Genomic DNA, 21,206 nt, shown 5'->3' with positions numbered 1-21,206 from the left:
TTGGAAACCAGGAGCTGTATATTTAGCAAAGCCTTCTGATGATGGAGCAGATCATCCTAAGTGCAATCACACAGCACCTACAGGATGGACAAGGGATCAGACCCAGCCAGCACAGGTTTAGGAGGGGCAGGTCCTGTCTGACCAACCTGATCTCCTTTTATGATCAGGTGACCCACCTGGTGGATGAGGGGAAGGCTGTGGATGTGTCTATCTGGACTTCAGCAAAGCCTTTGACACCGTCTCCCACATCATACTCCTGAAAAAGCTGGCAGCTCACAGCTTGGACAGGGGCACTCTGTGCTGGGTTAGGAACTGGCTGGAGGGCCGGGCCCAGAGAGTGGTGGTGAATGGTGCTGCATCCAGTTGGCGGCCGGTCACCAGTGGTGTCCCCCAGGGATGAGTGTTGGGCCCAGTTCTATTTAATATCTTTATTGATGATTTAGATGAGGGGATTGAGTCCACCATCAGCAAATTTGCAGATGACACTAAGTTGGGGGGGAGTGTCAATCAGCTGGAAGGCAGGAGGGCTCTGCAGAGAGACCTGGATAGGCTGGAGAGTTGGGCTGATTCCAATGGGATTAGGTTCAACAAGGCCAAGTGCCGAGTCCTGCACTTTGGCCACAACAACCCCCTGCAGCGCTACAGGCTGGGAAGAGAGTGGCTGGAGAGCAGCCAGGCAGAAAGGGACCTGGGAGTTTGGATTGACGGGAAGCTGAACATGAGCCAGCAGTGTGCCCAGGTGGCCAAGAAGGCCAACGGCATCCTGGCCTGGATCAGGAACAGTGTGGCCAACAGGTCCAGGGAAGTGATTCTTCCCCTGTACTCAGTGCTGGTGAGGCCACACCTTGAGTACTGTGTCCAGTTCTGGGCCCTTCAGTTCAGGAAGGATATTGAGGTGCTGGAGCAGGTCCAGAGAAGAGCAATAAGGCTGGTGAAGGGACTTGAGCACAAGTCCTGTGAGGAGAGGCTGAGGGAACTGGGGTTGTTCAGCCTGGAGAAGAGGAGGCTCAGGGGAGACCTCATCACTCTCTACAACTCCCTGAAAGGAGATCGTAGCCAGATGGGGGTTGGTCTCTTTTCCCAGGCAACTATCAGTAAGACAAGAGGGCACGGTCTTAAGCTCTGCCAGGGGAGGTTTAGCTTAGATATTAGGAAGAAATTCTTTACAGAGAGAGTGATCAGGCATTGGAATGGGCTGCCCAGGGAGGGGGTGGATTCTCAGTCCCTGGAGGTTTTTAAGATGAGACTGGATGTGGCACTGAGTGCCCTGGTCTAGTAACCATGGTGGTGCTGGATCAAGGGTTGGACCTGATGATCTCGGAGGTCCCTTCCAACCCAGCTGATTCTATGATTGTATGATTCTATTAAACCTTCACTTAAACCCACTGCTCAGCACAGACCACACTTCAAAAGCAGACATCTGTTTATAACCTAGACATGATCTCCTGGTTTTTATGTGTCTGTAGGTGAGACTTCTTGCACCTCACTAGGCTTTCTGTACCTCCCACTAGGAGGATCTCAGAACATTCCTGGGTCAAATACGTATGCTTTACAGTGTTTTAATCTAAAAGCATCTTTAACTGATAGGATACCCACTGATGCAAAGTGTCTGTCCTGTATCATGTATCTAGAGCCCACAGACACTAACAGCCTTAGAAATAACAAGTTCTGGAATCCACTCCCCCCCCTCAAACGCAGAAATCCATAAACATTAAACAATCCCATCCTAAAATGCAAGTCTTCAATGTTACAGAACAAGAAAAGAATCATAAAATTATTAAGGTTGGAAAAGACCTCTAAGATCAGGTCCAACCACTAACCTAACACTGCTAAATACACGTAAACATACCTTACTGTAAACTCACTCTACTCACAGTCAGTCTTCTCTATGTTTTAAATGTGCAACTTCTGTTCATTTTGAATAGCAGATGAAGGAGAAAAAAGTTAAGGATACACCTGAAAAAAAATATGTAATTGGAAAGGTCTTTCCAAAAGTAGGAAGAAAGCTCAAGGAAGATTTCAAGTAACCCAGAATGGCAGAGTTTCTCCTCCCATCTGAGATTAACTGAATTTTTTCCTGCAATGCCAAAAATCTACTAAATATCTTTAAAATGTGCAACTTAATGCACCTCACCTCTCTCTGCTACCAAACAATAACTTCTTTTATCTCAGTAATCTGCCCTTTTTTTACTTAAGCAAACTGCTGTGGAGAAACATCCCATGTGAGTTTTCAATCTGTAAGGAAGACATATATCCTTCCTATCTGTCTCCCATAACAGAAAACACATCTAGAAGCACTTCTACACTGTCAAAAACATTTAATAGATTATATCCAAATCCCTGTCCTTTCCAGTTTTTCCTAAATATGTTTAACTGAGCCTGAATTCTGGTGAATGGAAAGATCGCCTCAACTTATTTTTTTGAGCTGCCATTGCAGTCTAAGGCCTTTCTAATCAAATTGCATTAAATTTATGAATTCAAGACACTTATTTTGGAATCAAATGTGTCCTTCTAAAAGGAAGGAATTTAACTGTGATATTTTGGAAAAAAATTGAGTTAAAACTGACTCCAAAGCTTGCAGAGATAATATCAACTCCTGTCAACGGGGAGATTCTCTGTTTCTTTGGGGTTTTTTAATGTGTCAGAGAAAAACTTTAATTACTCAGATATACAGTATACAACAGTTCCAGGTGTCATCATGAGTACAGTATTTTTCTACACCAACAGCTGCACCCCCCAAAAAATTGTTCTAAACCCAAAGCTATAACCGAAAATTTCTTCGTTTTGACAGACTAACATGAAACCATTCACAAAACAAAGGAGAGAAGGAAGAATTACATTTTTCCCACACCTCTGTAAGCACACTCACTGAGCTTGCTTCCTCTTCCCAGCTTTAAAGAGTTAAATTACACCACAGCAGCTGTACACATGCTCCATGCCCAAACTGTAATGAAAACACCACAGTATTATTTCTCACCTGATCTGGATGCAGAAGCTTCCACCTAATACCAAAAATATGTTAACTAATTAAGATACTTACTTACTACGCTCCCTAATTAATACACTCTGTACAATCTGTAACTTTCCTCTTAAAAGAAAATGCTCCTCAGAATCACACAGGTACACAGTCCTTCCAACCAGTCCAGTCAAATAAAAAAAATCATGCAGCAGTAATAAGTACTGTATTCACAGACAGTAGACTAAAGGAAGCAGAAGGGAATCATCAATGTCAGCTTGTTTTGACCTTTGAAGACATCCCATTTAAGAGATTTTACCACTAATCTCTAGATTGTAAGGGTAATTCTGAGTTTAGATCCCTACAAGTTCCTAAGTATCTTTATAAACATTCACTCTACACTACAGGCTCTAAAGCTCTCATGTCTTTTCTGAAATGATCGCCTGCCCAATTTACAAAGAAACAAAAATCACAATGAGGCTACTGTTCTCATCACAGACAAGTCACTGGCAGAGAATAGAAACAAAAGCTTTTTTACCAGCTTCAGGTATGACAAGTCTCCTTAGTTCATTTACCTTTTCCATAGATTCCTCGAAGAACCTCCTTTAAATATTTGCAGATTACATTTTTCTTCAAGTTCTTCCACTTTACAGCAACACAATCATGGAAATGTCATTACCAAATGCCACTCTTGATCTGTTCTTTGTAACAAAATTGAAATTTACATTCACTCCTAGAGACTGCCTCTAACAATTCAAGAAGATTAAAAATTCTGAAAGGAAAAGGTTTAACAGCATGCTACGAACCTTGGAAGGCCCAAGCAAGAAAGGGGAAGAAATAAGCAACTCTTTAGAAATTCCAGTGTTGAACAAAACACTCACACAACCTTGTGGTTCTAAGACAATTTAAGTCACTGTGGCTGCCAACAGTTTTACTCTCCAGTTCCATGTAATCCTACAGTGGCATGTAGTACCACCCACTCCCTATCACCCATACTAGTGCTCCCAGACCCAGTGGTGAGCAGGTGAACTTCCTACACCAGCAGAAAACTCTTCTGTTGTTGTGTAGAATTCAATTTCTACAGGTACTGCAAGCCAAACTAGCTCACTGTAGGATCTGATCAATCCAGGTGTCAGCTGCAACAGAGAAGCCTGGATCATAGGAACAACACCAAGGATCTGAACAGTTTAAATTGTCAAGATAATGCTGTTTTGAGACCGCGGAATTTTCTCCTGTGAGGTGGGTTTTTTCTTCCTACAATTACAACTCTATGGTCACCATGCTAGCTCAGCTTCCAGCTTTGTAAAAATGAGCCTGTCAGATTGACTCCTGGTTTTCCAACTCCTGCTCTTCCGACCTATGCACATAATACATTCTCCAGTGGCTTCCACTCAGACAGGTTAAGGAACATTTGCAGCAAAACTGCTATAAAGGCCCGGCTGCCAGACTTGTTCGAGCATGACAAATAATTACGAGCATTAAGACATGCAGTTTGCACCTATGGCATCCGTTTTGGCTGCAACCACAGACCTTATTCACCTCAAAGCATCCACAAAGGGCATGCACTTTCAGAATCCTGCCTCACCTTTAGTCCCAAGCATGTAAGGAGGAGTGCACAAAGAACCATTTCAGTCTTAGGCCAGAATGATCCTGGGAAGATCAACAGAAAAACAAAAGGAAGCACGATATGAGCATGCACATCTCAAAAATTTCCAGTCATTACTAAGTTACTTCTCTCTACTTTTCTACCTGCACTTACATCATTACTTCAACCCATAATCTTCCCTCATTGGCAGCTGGATAGTTCCCATGCCTGAGGAATGCAGTGAATGGATAAAGACTCTTTCAGAAAGACAGGCTGTGAAAATGAGAAGGGTTGTGCTCTACACAAATGAGCGGATCACAAACACGTAGCTTTGCTTTGGAATACACAGAGCTAGTCAAGAGATCAGCAACTGATACAGCGTGCTAACACAGTTGTGACCATATATTTGCATTTTTTCCACCTCCATAAGGGTGGTTTAACTTTGTGACAGATTGTCCTGAGAGGCTGCGGAGGCTTCATCCTTGGAGATATTCAAAACCTGACTGGATATGCCCCAAGCAACCTGATCTAACTTCAGAGCAGTCTCTAGCTTTCAAGTTGGCCACTTTGAGTAGAAGGTTGGTCCAGACGACTTTTAAAGGTCCCTTTGAAGCCAAATTATCCTTTGATTCTCTGGGGCCTTCTCCTGCAGTATGCCGGGCCTCTTATGTTACTTACTGCTATGCCCCGGCTGCAATGGTTGGATACATGCTCCAAAAGGCAGTATTTCACAGCTAAAACTAGATTTGTGGGTTCACTGGGAAACATTCTTTCTTTCTTTCTTTTGCATAATCAAGATCATCTGACAAGTTCTTAGAGTCATCAAAAAACTAAAAATTAAATTCCTCGTGCTGAAAGTGGAAAGTGCTTCTATAGGTTTGACAGAGGGGGGGTGGGGAACAGGACCCACAGCCTGATTCTGTGACCATAAATGAAACTTGGAAAGAGACTGAAGAAGAAATTCAATATATGGTAAAGGCCAATCCTGTCTGGAAAGAAGAGTAACAAAGGAGGGAAAGAATTTGTGAAGCTTTTACTGTTAAGCTATAAATAAACAACTGAAAACAAGCCTCGCTCATCATCATTTCATTTTCCTGGTGGAAGCAGGCATCCAACAAGACAGTCCTTCACAGAAAGATGTAGAAAGCTGTCAGGGACACAAAGGGTCCTTTAGGTCCCAAGTTAAGTTTGAAACTATTTTTGTGGAACAAAAGCTACTTCAAGCCTTTAAAAGTCAAAACTGTCTCACTGGGAATAAGGAGAGATGGACTGCAATCCAGACAAAACAGAGTTAAACCTTTAATCTTAGTCTACAGGACATTCACGAACAGTTGTCTGAGTTAGGGAAACAGAGACACATAGTAACATTAGTAGGAGCACTTGATATGGCCTCTTTTGTTATGAACAAAAACCTTCATTGAGAAGAAAAAGGCATAATACAGGAATGAAAGCTGCCCCACAGCATTTGAGAGATAAGATTTGGAAAGCTCTGCTTTCTAGAACAGTGAGCTAACAACAGTGTGGATAGTGCAGGAAATACTGAAACTCCTAAAAAATAATTTCACTGTCATAACAACTAACTGCCTCTGCCATGGGAGGCTCAGCCAGGCTCACTAGCACTCCCTTCCTGCTTCATATTAAGAAAAATCTCAACTCAAAGCATTGCATCTTGCCTGGCCACAGAACTAAGAATGTAGTTCATGCCGTGAGTCTATCCCTCATCCAGGAACAGAAGGCCCAATACTTCATGTTGATATTCAAAAGTAATATATTACTTTTTTATATATATGAAGATGTCCTTAAACATGAAAAACAGCCTCCAAGGCACCTCATAAAATATGAAATATAAACACTGAAAGCAGGGCTGTCAAAAGAACCCAAACTGAATTCCAAGAATGGAATAAGCCAATTTCCAAAGTAGCTGAGAAGTACAATAACAATGGGGACACACCAATTTACATATTCATGAAACAAGTATGAGGGAGAACAATGTACAAGAGCAACCCCTCCAGGTATTTAGACAATGAGGCAAAACAATTCCTCATTCTCACTGACAGGACACATATTATCTTGAATGTAAATTTATCCATGGACTACTATTCAAAGACAGACTATTGGGTTACCCAAATAATTAGTTATCATTCCATCACTCCTGGTTTTCCCTACATCTACATTTTTCAAAGCCTGGATAGTAAAAAGTGTTGATGCACCTAGCACAGTCCCTATGTGACTGCACATACTTTATTTACAAAGAATGTATGCATTCAATATTACATTAAAAAGCTACATTAAGAGAAAACTATTGCAGCCGCAAAGTCAAGAGCATAAAGGTTAGACACAGCCACAACTAAGGATATATCTGTAGCATTGATCTACTAGCCCACCCACATGCTGTCTTCAGTCAGACAAACAAACATTATTTTTCCCCACAGCAGATACCTAATGTGCAGAGGAGGTACAGCACTCTCTTATCAAGCAGCTGCTCAGCACTGTATTTTCTGTTGTTCAGTGTGTAGTCCATGGACTGGTATACTGAAATCCTTGCTTGAAACACACCATTATTAATTTCTCCTGGAGTTTTATTTAATGTGCTTATCACAGTAATACCTAAGTCCTTCACGATTTTAATTTATTTTGTCAATACCACAGGAAATCAGTGAGTAGTCTACTGGTTTCCCATATGGGGAAGGGAAACCCAGAAGTAAGTGTTAAAGAAGGGATTCTAGATGCCACATTTGGAAGACTGTGATTTCGCAGTTGCTCATGCTGCTCTGATTGATTTTATTTGTGGACGCAAGTATTCAGTTCTTTCACACAGCTGATCCTAGTATCTAAAGTCTGGGCACTCAGAAAATGCAAAAACATGCAATTAAAGGCAATTTCTGAGCAGTTCAATTTAACTCACCAGATTAACACTTTTCTTCCAGCAATGTTCTGCTTTAATTGTCACAAATTCATGTAACCACAAAGAAAGCATCCTGCAAATTGTCCTCTCCTTCACCACACTTCAAGTTATATTTCCAGAACAGAACACCCTGTACTTTCAGGAGGCTAAAGAAAAAGCAGCAAGTGATTAAGTAATTTAAAGTGTAGTATCTGAAAACAAATGCACAACAAAGGAGTCAAAAATGCAAATCTGATTTTGCAAATTTCTAATTTTTGGGCATTTGCTATTGCTACTCATAATAGTATTTTATCTATACATTTGCAGACAGTCAAAAGCAAACTTCCCTGGTACCTAAGTAACACACGCATGGCACTGGTGGAATAGTGCCATGAGGGTTACACCAGTTTCATCTCCCACATAGGCCTCTGACACTTGAGCTGACAGCTACGTGTCAGCAGCACTGGAGCTGCAGCCACTCTGTGGACCAGCACCTTAAGGTGGATGGGCTCCACCAACAGCAAGTATCTGTGTAACCAACCAGCAGAGGAAAATCTGCATGTCTGATCCCACTCCAGGCATTGGAAGTCAGCAACTACTGAATGCAGCTTGCTTTGCCCCAAATTCTCACTCCCCACTCACCTCCCTCAGCATTCATCATCCCTGTGCTTCCACTGCCTTTCTGTCCCACCTTCATTCTATTCCCTATTTTTCCAGTTATCATCCAACTACAGATTTCTCTACTGTCATATAATTTCTTTGCCACCAATTTTGAATACCACTCTAACCACTCGATTGCCTGCCTTTGCCTTGAAACTCATTTTCCATTTGAGGCTTCTTGATCAGTCTGTGAGTTTCAACACACAACCCATGCTGCACTGGTTTTCAGATACAATTTCCTTCTTGCAGGAAGCAATTTCTTATCTAGCAAGAGTTTTGCTGCCATCACTTCCTGTTACCGTTTCTTGTTCCAACATGTTTGCCAAGTACACTGCCTCCCCACCAGATTTTTCTCCACTGGCACCTCAGTTCCCAGTCCCAAACCAATTTCAATCATCTTGTCCCCCCTATATTTGAATGGAATGAGTGACTCCATTCAGGTCTCTGTCAGTGAGGAGGTATAACCAACATGAAAGATCTCCATTTTAAATTGTGTGCTCAGACCAAACTGTATCTCCCATCCCAGAGTAGAAACAAGGCCACAACACCAGAAGTCCTTTTTTTGCATAACACAGGGCTATGTTTCAAACATTTCAGCTGTGAAGCTTAAACAAACCTCTAAGATGCTTAACATATTATTTTTTGAATTGGTAATAATTTGGGACAAATTTATGCCTACTTTCATCAGCAAAAGCTACTTCAGCCGAATTGAGTTCCTGTTCTAAGCTAGTCCTTCCAAAAACATCCTTATGGATTTAAGGAAAAACAGAAAAACATATTCTTTTCTCCTTGAAGTCCCCTCCTTCCACTAAATGACTTGGCAAAAAATTTCCAAAACTCTCTCAAAAAGATAAGACTGAGGGGGCAGACATATATTAATAAGGAAGGACAAATTCTAAGCAATAAAGCTCTGAAAGGTTTGGCCCACTGCAATGTTTAGATGGGTGAGATGAGACCCATCTACAATGCCACAGAACACATCATACAATGCTTTATCAGATAAGTATGTCACTTAAGAATGGAATCACATGGAGAGAAGAGCTGCCAGTGTATAGAATCTGGAGTCTGGGGCGTTTGCCTGGGTGTAAAAGGCTTGTCTAACATTTTCTGTCTTTGGTGGAGGTAGTAACGGAAGTGTATTTCTTCCCAGGCTCACGCCCTGATCTTAGACATGGTAAGCATAACAGAGGGACCTGTAATAAGAATCGCATTTGCACTGTGCTCCAGCAGCTCTGTCTGTGCACTTATTTCTATTCCTAAACTGCTTGTCAAACAATTAATAGCTGTATATTTTGAACAGCTAAAGAGAACGCTTCCACAGCTTTTTACAAACAACTTTCTCTTCTGTCCTTGCAAAAACTTAAATTAAAAGGAAATCATCCTCCTCAAAGTTCCACAGCGTTGTACCAACAAAAGACAACCAACATGATACCTAGAGGATACTTTCAAATCACATTCTTAGAACTCAAGGGAAATATTTATTGATCTTTTGACTGCTGTGTTTCCCTACCAGATCTAATTATTCTTTAGATGGAAACTGCCAAGAAACAGATTTTGATAGCATGGATTTTGAGCATATTATTTCATGGATGTTACACTACAACTATTACTGTGAATAAAATCATCTACCCTAATAACTGTGTCACTGCAGTCCAACCTCCTCCTTAGCTAAAAAATCAAAGAAAGAACACTGGCATATTTAGTCTTTTTACTTCACACCTTGACAAAACGGATCAAATCACTAGTGTGTCTCTTTCAATAGCTGTTCTTCCTTGTTTTACTCACAGATGTGTCAAGATGAGTAACAAGCACAGCAAGACAGTCCCCAGTTCAATACCTGCCCTATATGGAAAAAACACTTGCTGTATGACAGGAAAGGTTTCCTACTCGTTAATGCAGGTAAACAATTAATTAGTGTAATTCTAGCAGCATTTTTCTGACAATATTGGAAAAATACCTTTGCTCTCAGGTATTCTGTTCCATTTGTCAAAGCACATGTAACACATTCTGCTTCAACTTGCTTAAACTTTTGACAATTACAAAGGCATTTTATCACACTTTTAATCCTGAAATGGACTAGGCCTTTAAACAGATATAGAAATCATGTGAGTTCTTCCATCCAAGGAACAATCATTTTAAGGACACCACTACAAATTTTTGTGACATTGTCAATGTTAATTATTTACAATACAAGGAAATAAAAAATAATTAATAGTTTCAGTAGTGGCATTCTTTTTGTTATTGTTGCTCCCCTTTTCATTCCACTCTTTCCATGGAGCAAAGGGCAGATACAAAAGGAAATAGTAATTCTTGAAACTGGTAATTCACCACATTTTACAGACAAGAATTTATAAAAATAAGTAAATAAAGGGACTTGTCCATGAACACTGGTATTCCTTGAAGTCCATATCAATTTAAACACCATCTGCTCAATAGAAGACCCATCTCAATACTGGTCAAAGTTCAGCAGTACCAGTCTCCCTCATATTCACAGTCGCTGAGAATCAGTCAACTGCCCATCACTCACAAATGGAAAACGACTAGACTTGGAGAAAAGGTGGAAAAAGCCAAAGCTACTGTCATTGCTTAAAGAACAGATAATAGAGAACTCTGTTCACAAATCTAGTAAAGTAAGCACAGCTGTCAGTTTCATAAGATTAAGTTTTTCACATCAGTACTTGTGGTATCTCCTAAACTCTCACACTCCAACACACAGTCTACCCTTTTGATTTAAGTGCTGCAGAACACTACTGTTTGCGCAGTCACGCTGTTCCCTGACTCGGAGGAGTGATGCAGTATAAAAAAAAACACCTGCCACCAAGAAGAGTCTGATTTAAAACTACACCAGTATGCAGACCTGGTTCACAATACAACTGCTCAAACAAATGTGCCAGCGAAACTTGCCTAGGTGACACAGCAGTGGAACGGGAATTGTTGGAAAAGTGACACAGAAACCCCCGGCCAGTTAGACTGTCTTGTGAAACGTTAGGCTAATTTTCGTTTCTTGACTAGGATGTATGGAAACACATCTTTCATTTTTGATTTTGTCCTTTTTATATTGTTTATCATCCAGATGGTCATTCCTGAGAATTCTTACTACAATTAAAAATCTGGCAATGCTTTCTGGCATTTTCAGGTATGATGACATGCACGTATGCTCAAGATGACGTGCCCTATGAGTCTGATTTTCCTGGCTGGCTGTTCTAGAACATATGCAAATTAAAATCTTCAGACCTTAACACAGCCCTCTGAAATTAACATAATAAAATATTTCCATGCAGAAACATTCTTACCTCTCCACCTTGCAAGGGTGGCTTTGGACTGAGCCCATATCTACCGCTGATGACATACTGAAGAAACAAAACACTTTTGAGAAGATCAAATTCATTGTTAGCCTTGTTATTTAGCAGCAGTTTGAGACAGCAGCAGACCATTCACAAAAGAACAGAAATCTCTGATAGGAATGAGGAAAACTGCAAGAACACCCAGGATGGTGAGAGAGTACAAATCCTTTCTTCCTATAAGCACCATAAGAGAGCTGTCTTTGGTGTCACAGTTCTGAAAAAAAACAAAACCCAATTCTTCTTAAAATATGTGGCAGCTGTTGAAATGCAGTTATTAAAATCTGATAATAGAGCAAATGTTTGAATTGATGTTTTTTCTACTAGAGCTGTGTTTGTCTCATGCATCTAATATTGGGGTGGTCACACAGTGGATCACACCCACCTCTAAATACAGTTACCATTCCGAAATCCCCTCTATATAGTCCATAACTGCCTACTAGTACTGCTTATGGCTCCATCAGATTTAACACCAATCAGACTGGCAAGTGATCGATTCCACAGTGAAAGAACATCAGAAATGGCTTCAAGCGATTCTGAGCCCAGCACTTTCAACAGCACAAAATTCACTTAATGTCAAACCACCTTCCAGTCCTTTGCACACAATGCAGTTTCTTCTCCAGTTCTCACTTAAGTTACAAACCAATTTCACAACTCTGCAGAGGAAGCAATGGCTGCTCTGGCTGTAGTTAGTAGCAGGAAACAGGCCAACTCCGCAGTGCTCAACAAGGCACCTTGCCAAGGACGCTTTGCCTCTGCTCCATCACTCCCAAAGCCACTGCTGCATGCTGCCGGAAAAGCTCTTACAGTAAGGTGCACTGATGGACTGACAAGTGCCAGGAGACTACTGAAACGGCCAGAAGGAAGACAAGGTGATTATTCCCCCTCTTGTGTGATAGAAGACAGCATTTATGTGACTAAATGACTCAAAAATATTATAAGTTTTGATATTTTGATATAACAACTGTTTTGTATCTGTAAAAGCCCTCTCTCACCATAGATCCAGCTGATTCATAAGTGCTTTTCTTACCATTTCATGAAAACACAGGAATTTGTTATCCAACCTTATCTTTTTTCCCTCAGCTTTCTATACTTTACAGAAATGAGATGAGCTCAGCTGGTTAGAACATGGTGCTAATAACACCAAGGTTGTGGGTTTAATCCCTGTATGGGCTATTCACTTCAGAGTGGGACTTGATGATCCTTGTGGGTTCCTTCCAACTCAGAATATTCTGTGACCTGTTCTGTGAAATCTTTCAATTTTCCCGATTCCTCCATGTTTACTTCCATGCTATCTAATCCAGTGTGAGAAAAAAAATCAAAGATCACAACTATTTGTTATCAGTTTAAACTAAATTAAGAAATGAAGGACAGATTATACAAAACAAAATCACATTCTGCAGATGAAAAACCTAAACAAAACACTGACTTGTATCACAAATTTGAGGCCCACCCTGGAAACCCAGATGCCTAAAGCAACACATCAACCTTTACCAAATTAAAAGAATCTATCTTCTAAATACTTCCTCTGCAGAAAAAATTATGGTAAGAGATCTGTTTCCAGATGTCACTTATCTGACTTAAGAAAAGCCAGCTGACCATGCACAAAGTATTACCGGTTTAGAATATATTATTACTATGTCCTTTTTATTCCTCACCTAGGATGATCATTTGGTTTTGACTTCCAAAGGGAAAGCCAAAAAAGTCTTAGGAAAAGTTCATACTTTGTTTTATACTTTAGTCATTCCAGCATCTTTAATAGTTTAAAGTTCATGAAAGCAACTTTCCTTAAAACTATTTTCCTTCACAGGACAGTATCAGAAAATATGGAGATTCCAGAAACCTACAATAAAGGTATTGGTAAGTTGATGACCCAGTGAATTACAATTTCTGCTGTTCTGGTAGCAAAGAATTTTAATGAAGATATTATTGTGTATCATTTTAATGAGGGAAAGATCCAAATTTCCATAACACATTCTTCCCCAAAAAACAGTTCTTGAACTGGGCTGCCCTACAGGTAAGGTGTGCAGTCTGTGGGGAAAGGTACTGCTCAGTCCTAGACACAAGTAAGAAAAAATATTCAGAATGAGGAGACAACCCATGTGTGTGTTTTGTCTCTTGTCCACTAAGTCTCCCCTATAGGGTAAGACTTTCCTACAGGCTTGCTCCACCTCCACCCCATCCTACCCCATACATTCCTGCTCACAAGCTTTAATTTGTCTATCTTCAAATTCCTCAAGCCTGTTACATTACTGCATTAGCAAATTTAGACAAATAGTTTAAAAGTATACATTTTGATGGGGCTCACTGCACGTCTGAAAATGTCCTGCAGTTTTGTTATACTACTCGCTACGTATTTCAAATTAACATAGGAATTACCAGACTAGATTAGACAATGAGCCACTTAGATTAGCTTGGACACAACATGAAAGCATGCCAAGAGAGACATGAAGTCCTCATACAGGGCAAACAGGAAGAGCAGTACTGGAAGGGGACAAGAGAAACACAGCTGCTCCACTCCACAGTAGATCATACTAAACTGGTTTAGCTTCAGGAATTTAGCTCTTAAACTTAGGCTACAGCTACACTGAGCCAGTTTAAATCAGACCAGTTGCGATATCACCCTCCACTTTTTTCCATATATGCCTTCCTGTCCATTTGAGTCCACATCTCAGAGGTCTTTTCCAACCTAATTGATTACGTGATACTTTGATTCCTGTGCAACAGTGTTGTGTATATCTGATTCAGTAACCAACTCAGCAGATGCAGCTCACCAAGGCAGCAGAAAAAATTCATTGTTTTATACAGTTCTTACTTTATCTCAGCTTTTGCCTTGGAAATCTACAGAGTACTACTGCCAGTGCGCAAAGGAAACGAATGCATGGCTTGGGTAAGCAGGCACTTATTTAAGTAAGGCATAAACAACAGTTATTTTCAAAAAATTCTTGTTGAACTTAAATTATTTCCAAAACCGTTAAAGCATAAATCAGTTTAAGAATTTCCTTCTAGACTTAAAAGGAAAAAAATTAATTCTACATCTCCTAACTTCCATTTACAATGATTTTTGGACTCATGCCGTGTTGAGGAATCTAACATGGATCTTGAGCTGCATGCTGGTTCATCACACGGCCAGTCATACTGGGGCTGTGTGGGGTGCTTGGGATACTGCATCATTCTGAGTTTCAGCTGTGGAAGAAAAGGAATCAGCAGTGACTGCTGGGCCTACACTGCTGGATTGCCTGGGAATCACTGCCCTAAGGAGTCGCTGCTGCTGTGCCCACTGATTGAAACAACCCAATCTCCCCCCCTTTCCCTTCTGCCACACCAGATCTTATCACTTCTGAGGTACACTAACCCTGTAAACCTCAGCATTGCAAGAGCTTCCCACTTATGCCTTTGGCTCTAGGCTTCAGCGATACACCAGTGTGCTCTACTGTCAAGGTGATTTGTGGAAGGGACAATTTTCAATTTTGCTACGTATCCCACTGTTCTGTTCAGTTTTCCTAAGTTTAGAAGTGTCTTTTCCACTCTAGCCCCATGAGGTAAATAATTCCAAGCTTTTTGATATCGTATGCTGGATTTTTGGTTTCTGAAGCCTCCAGCCATGTTACTGACAGTCAGCAAATCCACAAGATTATTGATTATATCACCTACAGAAATACCACATTTTTAAATAGCATACTACGATTTCCAACTTGACTGTGTAAAGTTAACATTCTTCCCACAATTTATTTAAGAAATTACCTAGGTCTTAAAGGACAAAAAAAAAGCTCTAATCAAAGGGTGAATAGGTGACCAAAAAAACACTATTACTTCCTACAATACCTTGTATTACCTTCAGAGTCTCAGCCCTGAATTGTTAAGCTTTCAACACAAATAAGGACAGAAAAGGAAACAAAAGCAGGTCATTATCCAGTAACCATACATTCTCTTAAACCACTCCTCTATGCTGTACAAAATTTTACTCAATCTGGATCCCTCACACAACAGTAGATAACTAAAAGGGTACAGAATGCATTACCTCCTGGATATTGTTCCAGGACACCTTTTCCTAGGCCAACTGAGGACTTCTAACAAGGCAAATGATACACAAAGCTTTTGCTTCCGTCTTCCACCAGAAATCTGTATCAAAACATGTGCAAAAGGTCTAGGAAAGAGAACTGGAAAATTGAGAGGGAAGATTTTTCATCTCTCTCCATGAGAAAGAATTGTTTCATACAAGACAACTCTCACCCCTCAGAAAAAGAACCACAGTCAGACAGTCTAGACTGTTTATAACAAAATTTCTATCTGCAATCTTTCAGTATTTTTTTCTCACTCCTCTTCAAACCGTTAGTTATTTACATTGTTTTGAATGAAGACCTTGTATGAGAATAACTTCATGGTTTTCGGATTTTCTTTCCAGTAATTTCCTTAATTTTTCTCATTCCTGTACTACATATTTCTCAGCAATAATTTTCCGACTTGCATACTTTATCTTTTTTCTTGCAATAGATGCAGCATTAGGAGACATTAGGCAGAAGAGAGTAGACAGGTCCACGATCTACGCTTGCCGTATTTAACTGCCCAAAAACAGACAGAAGACAGGAAAGAAGAAATCATCACCAAAAAATAAAAAGAATACTGAAATGATGGAGGACTAATTATGCATCTCAGAGACTGCAGCTAAAGTCCAGGATGGCTGCCTTTGCATAACACACTGTCCAAAGGACAGCACGCTCAGAGCAGTCAGATGTTCAGACATTCTGACAAGAAGTTATCTTGATTTGAAAACATCCTACAGAATTTCAATCTGTGTTAAAAATCATAGACTCCTCAGATTAAAAACCAGAATAGGTAAATGAAATTTTAGTAATACCAGAATAAAAGATACTGGTTTTCCCATGCATAAGTTTTATGCTTGATTGATCCATGCCACAATAGGGTAAAAATTCTGACCAAAGTTCTTCCCCAGAGTCACTTCTATGATTCCACTCCTATGTAAGATTTCCCAATAAGGAACAAGGAATATGATCACGTGGCAGGCTCTTCTTCAGAGCTGAGGTTACTTTTATATTTTGTTCCCACACGGGATTACTTAAATACAATTTTCAGAAATGTAATTTTTCCCTGGATCCCCAGTGGTATTTTTTTTTTCTGACTGATATATGGGGAAGAGAAATGGAAGAGGTAAAGGTAAAGAACATCACTGCAGTCTCCTTACTTTAGGAAATCCAAACTAAAAAGTTGAAACAAAAATAAACTATAAGTGTTACACAGCTTGACATTGGTGGTATTAAAATTCTTCCTATCATATAAACTTACTATCTACAGCATCATTTTCCTTAACATTTCTGACGCAATGTCTTGCTTTTCCCTTTTAATCACCACAGGGAAAAAAAAATAATAGGAGAACAAAACAGAAATCTTACCATTTAGTTTTAAACACTGTAAATGGTAGTAATAGTTCAAATTATTCGGCTGCACATACTTTGTTTTTCACCACCGTTCATTTTTAGCACATACGTAACTCCACACACGTACAAGCAGCATGCTTTAGTTATATCACATTATAATCTATACCACATTATAACAATTTGTACTGTTCATTGAAAATTCCTTTTAGACTATTTCAAATGTGTTTTCTATTCTGGAGTTAGAACACAAACAGAAAAAAAAATTCCCACTGAAACTCTTAAATGTGACCCATAAACTTCAATTATCTAAGCAAAAATTAAGCTCCATGATTTCTTATTAATTCAGAGGTCCTATAGTCCTTATCCTGAACTCAACAAAACAAAACAACTCTCCTCTCTTTTCTGCAGAAGGAAGGCAAAAGTGGTTCTACTGCAAATTAGCAAATTTAACAATTAGACTCAATTAACATAATAAATGCTACAAACCATGGTATGACGTACATCTACATGATTTAGATGATGAATGACAAGTAGTCTGGCACACACGGAATTCATTATTAAAGAGTACAGATGCTCCATTTTACAATCTTTTTCGAAGTACCCTTTCAGCACATTCCCAGCCTCAGCTCATTCTCACCAAGATTTCCATCCTCAATGGTCAGCACCACTTCATCCATCACCAAGGCCCGGAAATCCAGCTCCTCTTCACAGCATTTGGCCTTCAGTGCTCTCAGGATCTCCTGCTGAGGGTAATCTTCTCTGATGCGACGGTCTGTTAAGAACCACAGCCTGGGAGCAACAGAACTGCACATCTTGGACTTGTCTTGCAACCTTCAAGGTTTCCCTTCAATGGAACTGCTAGACAGTGGAGAAGATGAGACTCTGTTAGAGCACATAATTCTTGATCCCTGCTGTACCAAGTCCCTCTCCCTCTCACAAGTCAGTCCTTTTCAACAGACTGCAACTTCCAACCTCAAAGAGACAAAATAATGTCTACACCTAATCTGTCACCCAGGTACCAACAACACAAACAAATCTATTTACATTTGATGAAATGTGAAAGGCTAGTAATCAGGTCTCGGTCCTCATCTTAGCTTTCTTCACAAAAGGTATACAAATCATGTAACTACTGGTACTGGTAGTAGCATCCCCCTTCCTTGACAGTACTTAGAAGCATGCCAAGAACTTAATCCACTTTGAATGGTCATGTCTGAATGCCAGAATTTCAACTTCACTATTGGGATAATTCCTTACAATTGAAATAACTCAGTCCCTCTCCTAGGTACTGCTAAAACACCCAGTGACAGAGTTGATTTGTCCCTTTCCACCACAGAGGGCAGAAAGTAGAGTGTGACAAATTCTTTATGTTAAAAAAGGTGCCCAGAAGAACAGAAGAAATTCATTAAAACAGAATTTTCCAGATAACTATTTAGGACTGATTTGTTCTTACACCTATTTCACATCTACTGCGCAATATACTTAGAAACATATTTAGTAGTATCCAGAAGACATAATAACAGAAAAAAACAATGGAACAAGGAGCATCAACAAAATGTTGGAAATACAGAACATTAATAATATATGTAAAATAAAGCAAAATCAAAGTCTGAATCTCAGTACTAGGCCTTTCTTGCTCCAAATCATTTTTTAAATCACCTTTATGAATACACAGGACTAATGAATTCAGCACCAAGAACAGAAAAAACAGTTCAAATTGAAGAAATTCAGTGGTGTTAGAACTGGTAACAGCAAGGTACTTCTCCTTTCGCTTTAAATACAGAGGACTTGAGCTATTCTTTACTGAATACATTTTTACTGAAATATTTTAAAAGCTGTGAAACAATTACAGGTATGCTAATGGACTACTCATTTGCACTCAAGAAAGACAAGAAGCAGCATGGTGTAGGGAAAAAGAATTCTGGAGAAAACCAGAGCTGCTTTCAGTGTCAGATTTTAAACTTTCCTGTTAAAATAAAGAGGTAGAAATCATGATTTTCATCAATATATCTTACATAAGTTCCAAAGAGAACTGAACTCTGGGATAGAAACAGGAGTTTCACCTAGTAATCCTAATGACAGGACCTGCTGTCAGCAGGAAATGTAAATACAGAAAGACAGTAAGTATACAACTGCTATCATTTGATATTACAAAGATTTTTAGTTTCTGCAGCAGATCTTGGGACAAAAGGATTGTTTAGCTACAACCACAAGAACCGGATTTTTTTTTAATTAAAAAGCAAGATTTTTCTACTAGTACAGCTTTTTCTTAACACGAACATCAAATGTTAAGTGGACATTTTTACTCCTGGTACTGAGAACCATAATTACAACAAGCAAAGACTGAGGTTTTTCTCCATTGTTTTGGTAAATGAGGGCCAACAATAAAGCCAAGGACTACAGTTCTTCATCCTAACAGACTGAAAGCAAGCAGAAGCTTGGGAAAGGCAATCATAGATCTAGACCAGCCCTTGACAGCAGTCAAGATGTTCAAGGTAAAGGAGGAAAAGGAGCGCTTGCTCCCTGCAGGAAAATGGTATGAGGGGTTATAAGGAATATCTTTTGATATCTCAAAGAACCTCTTTGTTCTTCAAAGCAGCCAAAAGTGGAAAGGGCAAGATGAGGTTTGGGTTTGCAATGGCTATCAGATCCTGCCCCACTTTTGTCTCTCTCAACAATGGATTCCTCTACGTGGCAGTTTACATAAAACTTCCTGGAACAACATGCTCGGCTAGGAACCGGGACAGGCTGTGTTTTCCAGCGATGTCACCGCCGTGCTGTGGCACAGCCCAGAGGCCCCTGGGCATCGGCCCTCGCCGCTGCCATTTGCATGAGGGGCTGGCGAGGCGGCGCAGCGCCACCTGCCGCCCCGCCCCGGGAGCGCAGCGCTGCCCGCCGCGCCCGGCCGGGTTAAAGGACAGCCCGGGAACGGCTGTACGCAAACAAATACACCAGGCACACCTTTTCTTCATTGGAAAAAAAAAAACGAAACAAAATAAATGAGAAAACAATACATATTTTCAGCTTACTTGAGGTTTCAGTTTGGGGTTTTGTGGTTTGGGGCTTTTTCCCCCTCTGCACTGGTTCTAACACTGGTGCAAAAAACAAGTATTTTTTCCCCATTTTAACTTGCTAGTAACCCTTGATTTCTTCGCCAATCTACTTTCATTTTTCTCAAGCCTCTTTTCTACATCGCCCCACCTCCACCCCCTCAAGTCTGCCATCATTTCTCCCTGATGCCATTTCAGCACTCAAATTCTTAAAAATCAGCAAAGGGCCATGGTTCTTCTACTTTTGAAAGAAGTTACAGCTTCATTGAGAAGAGCCATCCAGGTATCTCATTAAATGCGCAGGCATACAAAAATGCACTAGGTAGGGGTATTCATCTCCCTCCTAATATTTTATGTCTCATTCCCTCAAAATCTTAGGAGTTTTATAAATGTATATATAAAAGCTAACATCTTATCTTAAGGGAAGCAGGTAACAACCTCAAATCTGGAAGCAAAGATTAAGAAATTCACTTCAGATCAAGCTACAAGCCAGCAGCAGAGGCAGAAACTAGTAACCCTAACTCTTGGTTCCTTCACCCCAACCCTACACCTCCCTTTTTTTCCCTTTTATCTTTTTCACACTAACATTCTGTTCCTAAAAACAGAATCTACTCATCAGTTTCAGTCTCTCCTTACAATCTCTATTTTGATGGTGTAAGAAGTCTCACAGAACACAAAACCTGCAATTTACCCTATTAACCCAAACATTTTAACAATCCCTCCCACATTCTCAAGATAACGGTCTGTAGGAGGAAAGCTAGCCTTGCAGTCAGATGCAAAAGAGCATTAAGCTCTCAAGTTGGATATGATTGCCAGAATTTTTCCTTGAAAACCAACTCCACCCATTTCAATCTAAAAGACACAGCCTCAGACAATGCTGGGCGTGCATGGAATACTTCCTAATCCATGAGAGCATCTATTGCAAAATAAGTATGGTATATATAAGGGGAAGAGCAGATGTTTAAATATGTTCAAGATGACCAGTTGAAGTGCAGTTTTCAATCAAAGCTACCTACTACAGTCAAAGTACAATCCTGCAAAAACTATTTAATAGATTTATGAAATTAAATGCAAAAAATAACCATAGACCTAACTGCATAAAATGAACTGGGAGAGGTAAAAAGGGTGGTATCAAAGTAAGAGCTCTCATAAAAATCAAACTATGTGTCACAGCAGCCAAGCAGACACTGCTGCATCAGCTTCAGGAAGCTGTGTGGAACAGATTCTTAGCAATTTATAGAGGGAATGGAACACTTACCTCAACTTTGAGCTGTAGCACCCTTGTATTGCTTAAGCTAGGCTTTATTCCGGCAAGCACACAGCAACTTCCTCCCCTC

General features: G+C 40.1%; 1 protein-coding gene across 8 annotated transcripts in view; it reads right to left on the bottom strand.

Annotated features, from left to right (window-relative positions):
- Positions 1-21,206, bottom strand: part of RIMKLB (ribosomal modification protein rimK like family member B) — a 53,472-nt gene that overhangs the window by 27,994 nt on the left and 4,272 nt on the right. For all 8 annotated transcript variants that reach the window (XR_010428153.1, XR_010428151.1, XR_010428152.1 and 5 more), the window contains exon 3: positions 17,460-17,680. Coding sequence is in view for 4 of the 8 variants with exons in the window: in XM_064644820.1 (XP_064500890.1) it covers positions 17,460-17,634 (175 nt within the window). In the remaining 4 variants the exon portion in view is untranslated. The remainder of the gene's footprint in view (positions 1-17,459; positions 17,681-21,206) is intronic.

This window comes from Pseudopipra pipra, chromosome 2 (assembly GCF_036250125.1).
Source record: "Pseudopipra pipra isolate bDixPip1 chromosome 2, bDixPip1.hap1, whole genome shotgun sequence".
NCBI classification, from domain to species: Eukaryota; Metazoa; Chordata; class Aves; order Passeriformes; family Pipridae; genus Pseudopipra; species Pseudopipra pipra.
Note: the sequence above shows the minus strand (reverse complement) of the source record. Positions and strands in the feature narration are given on the sequence as shown.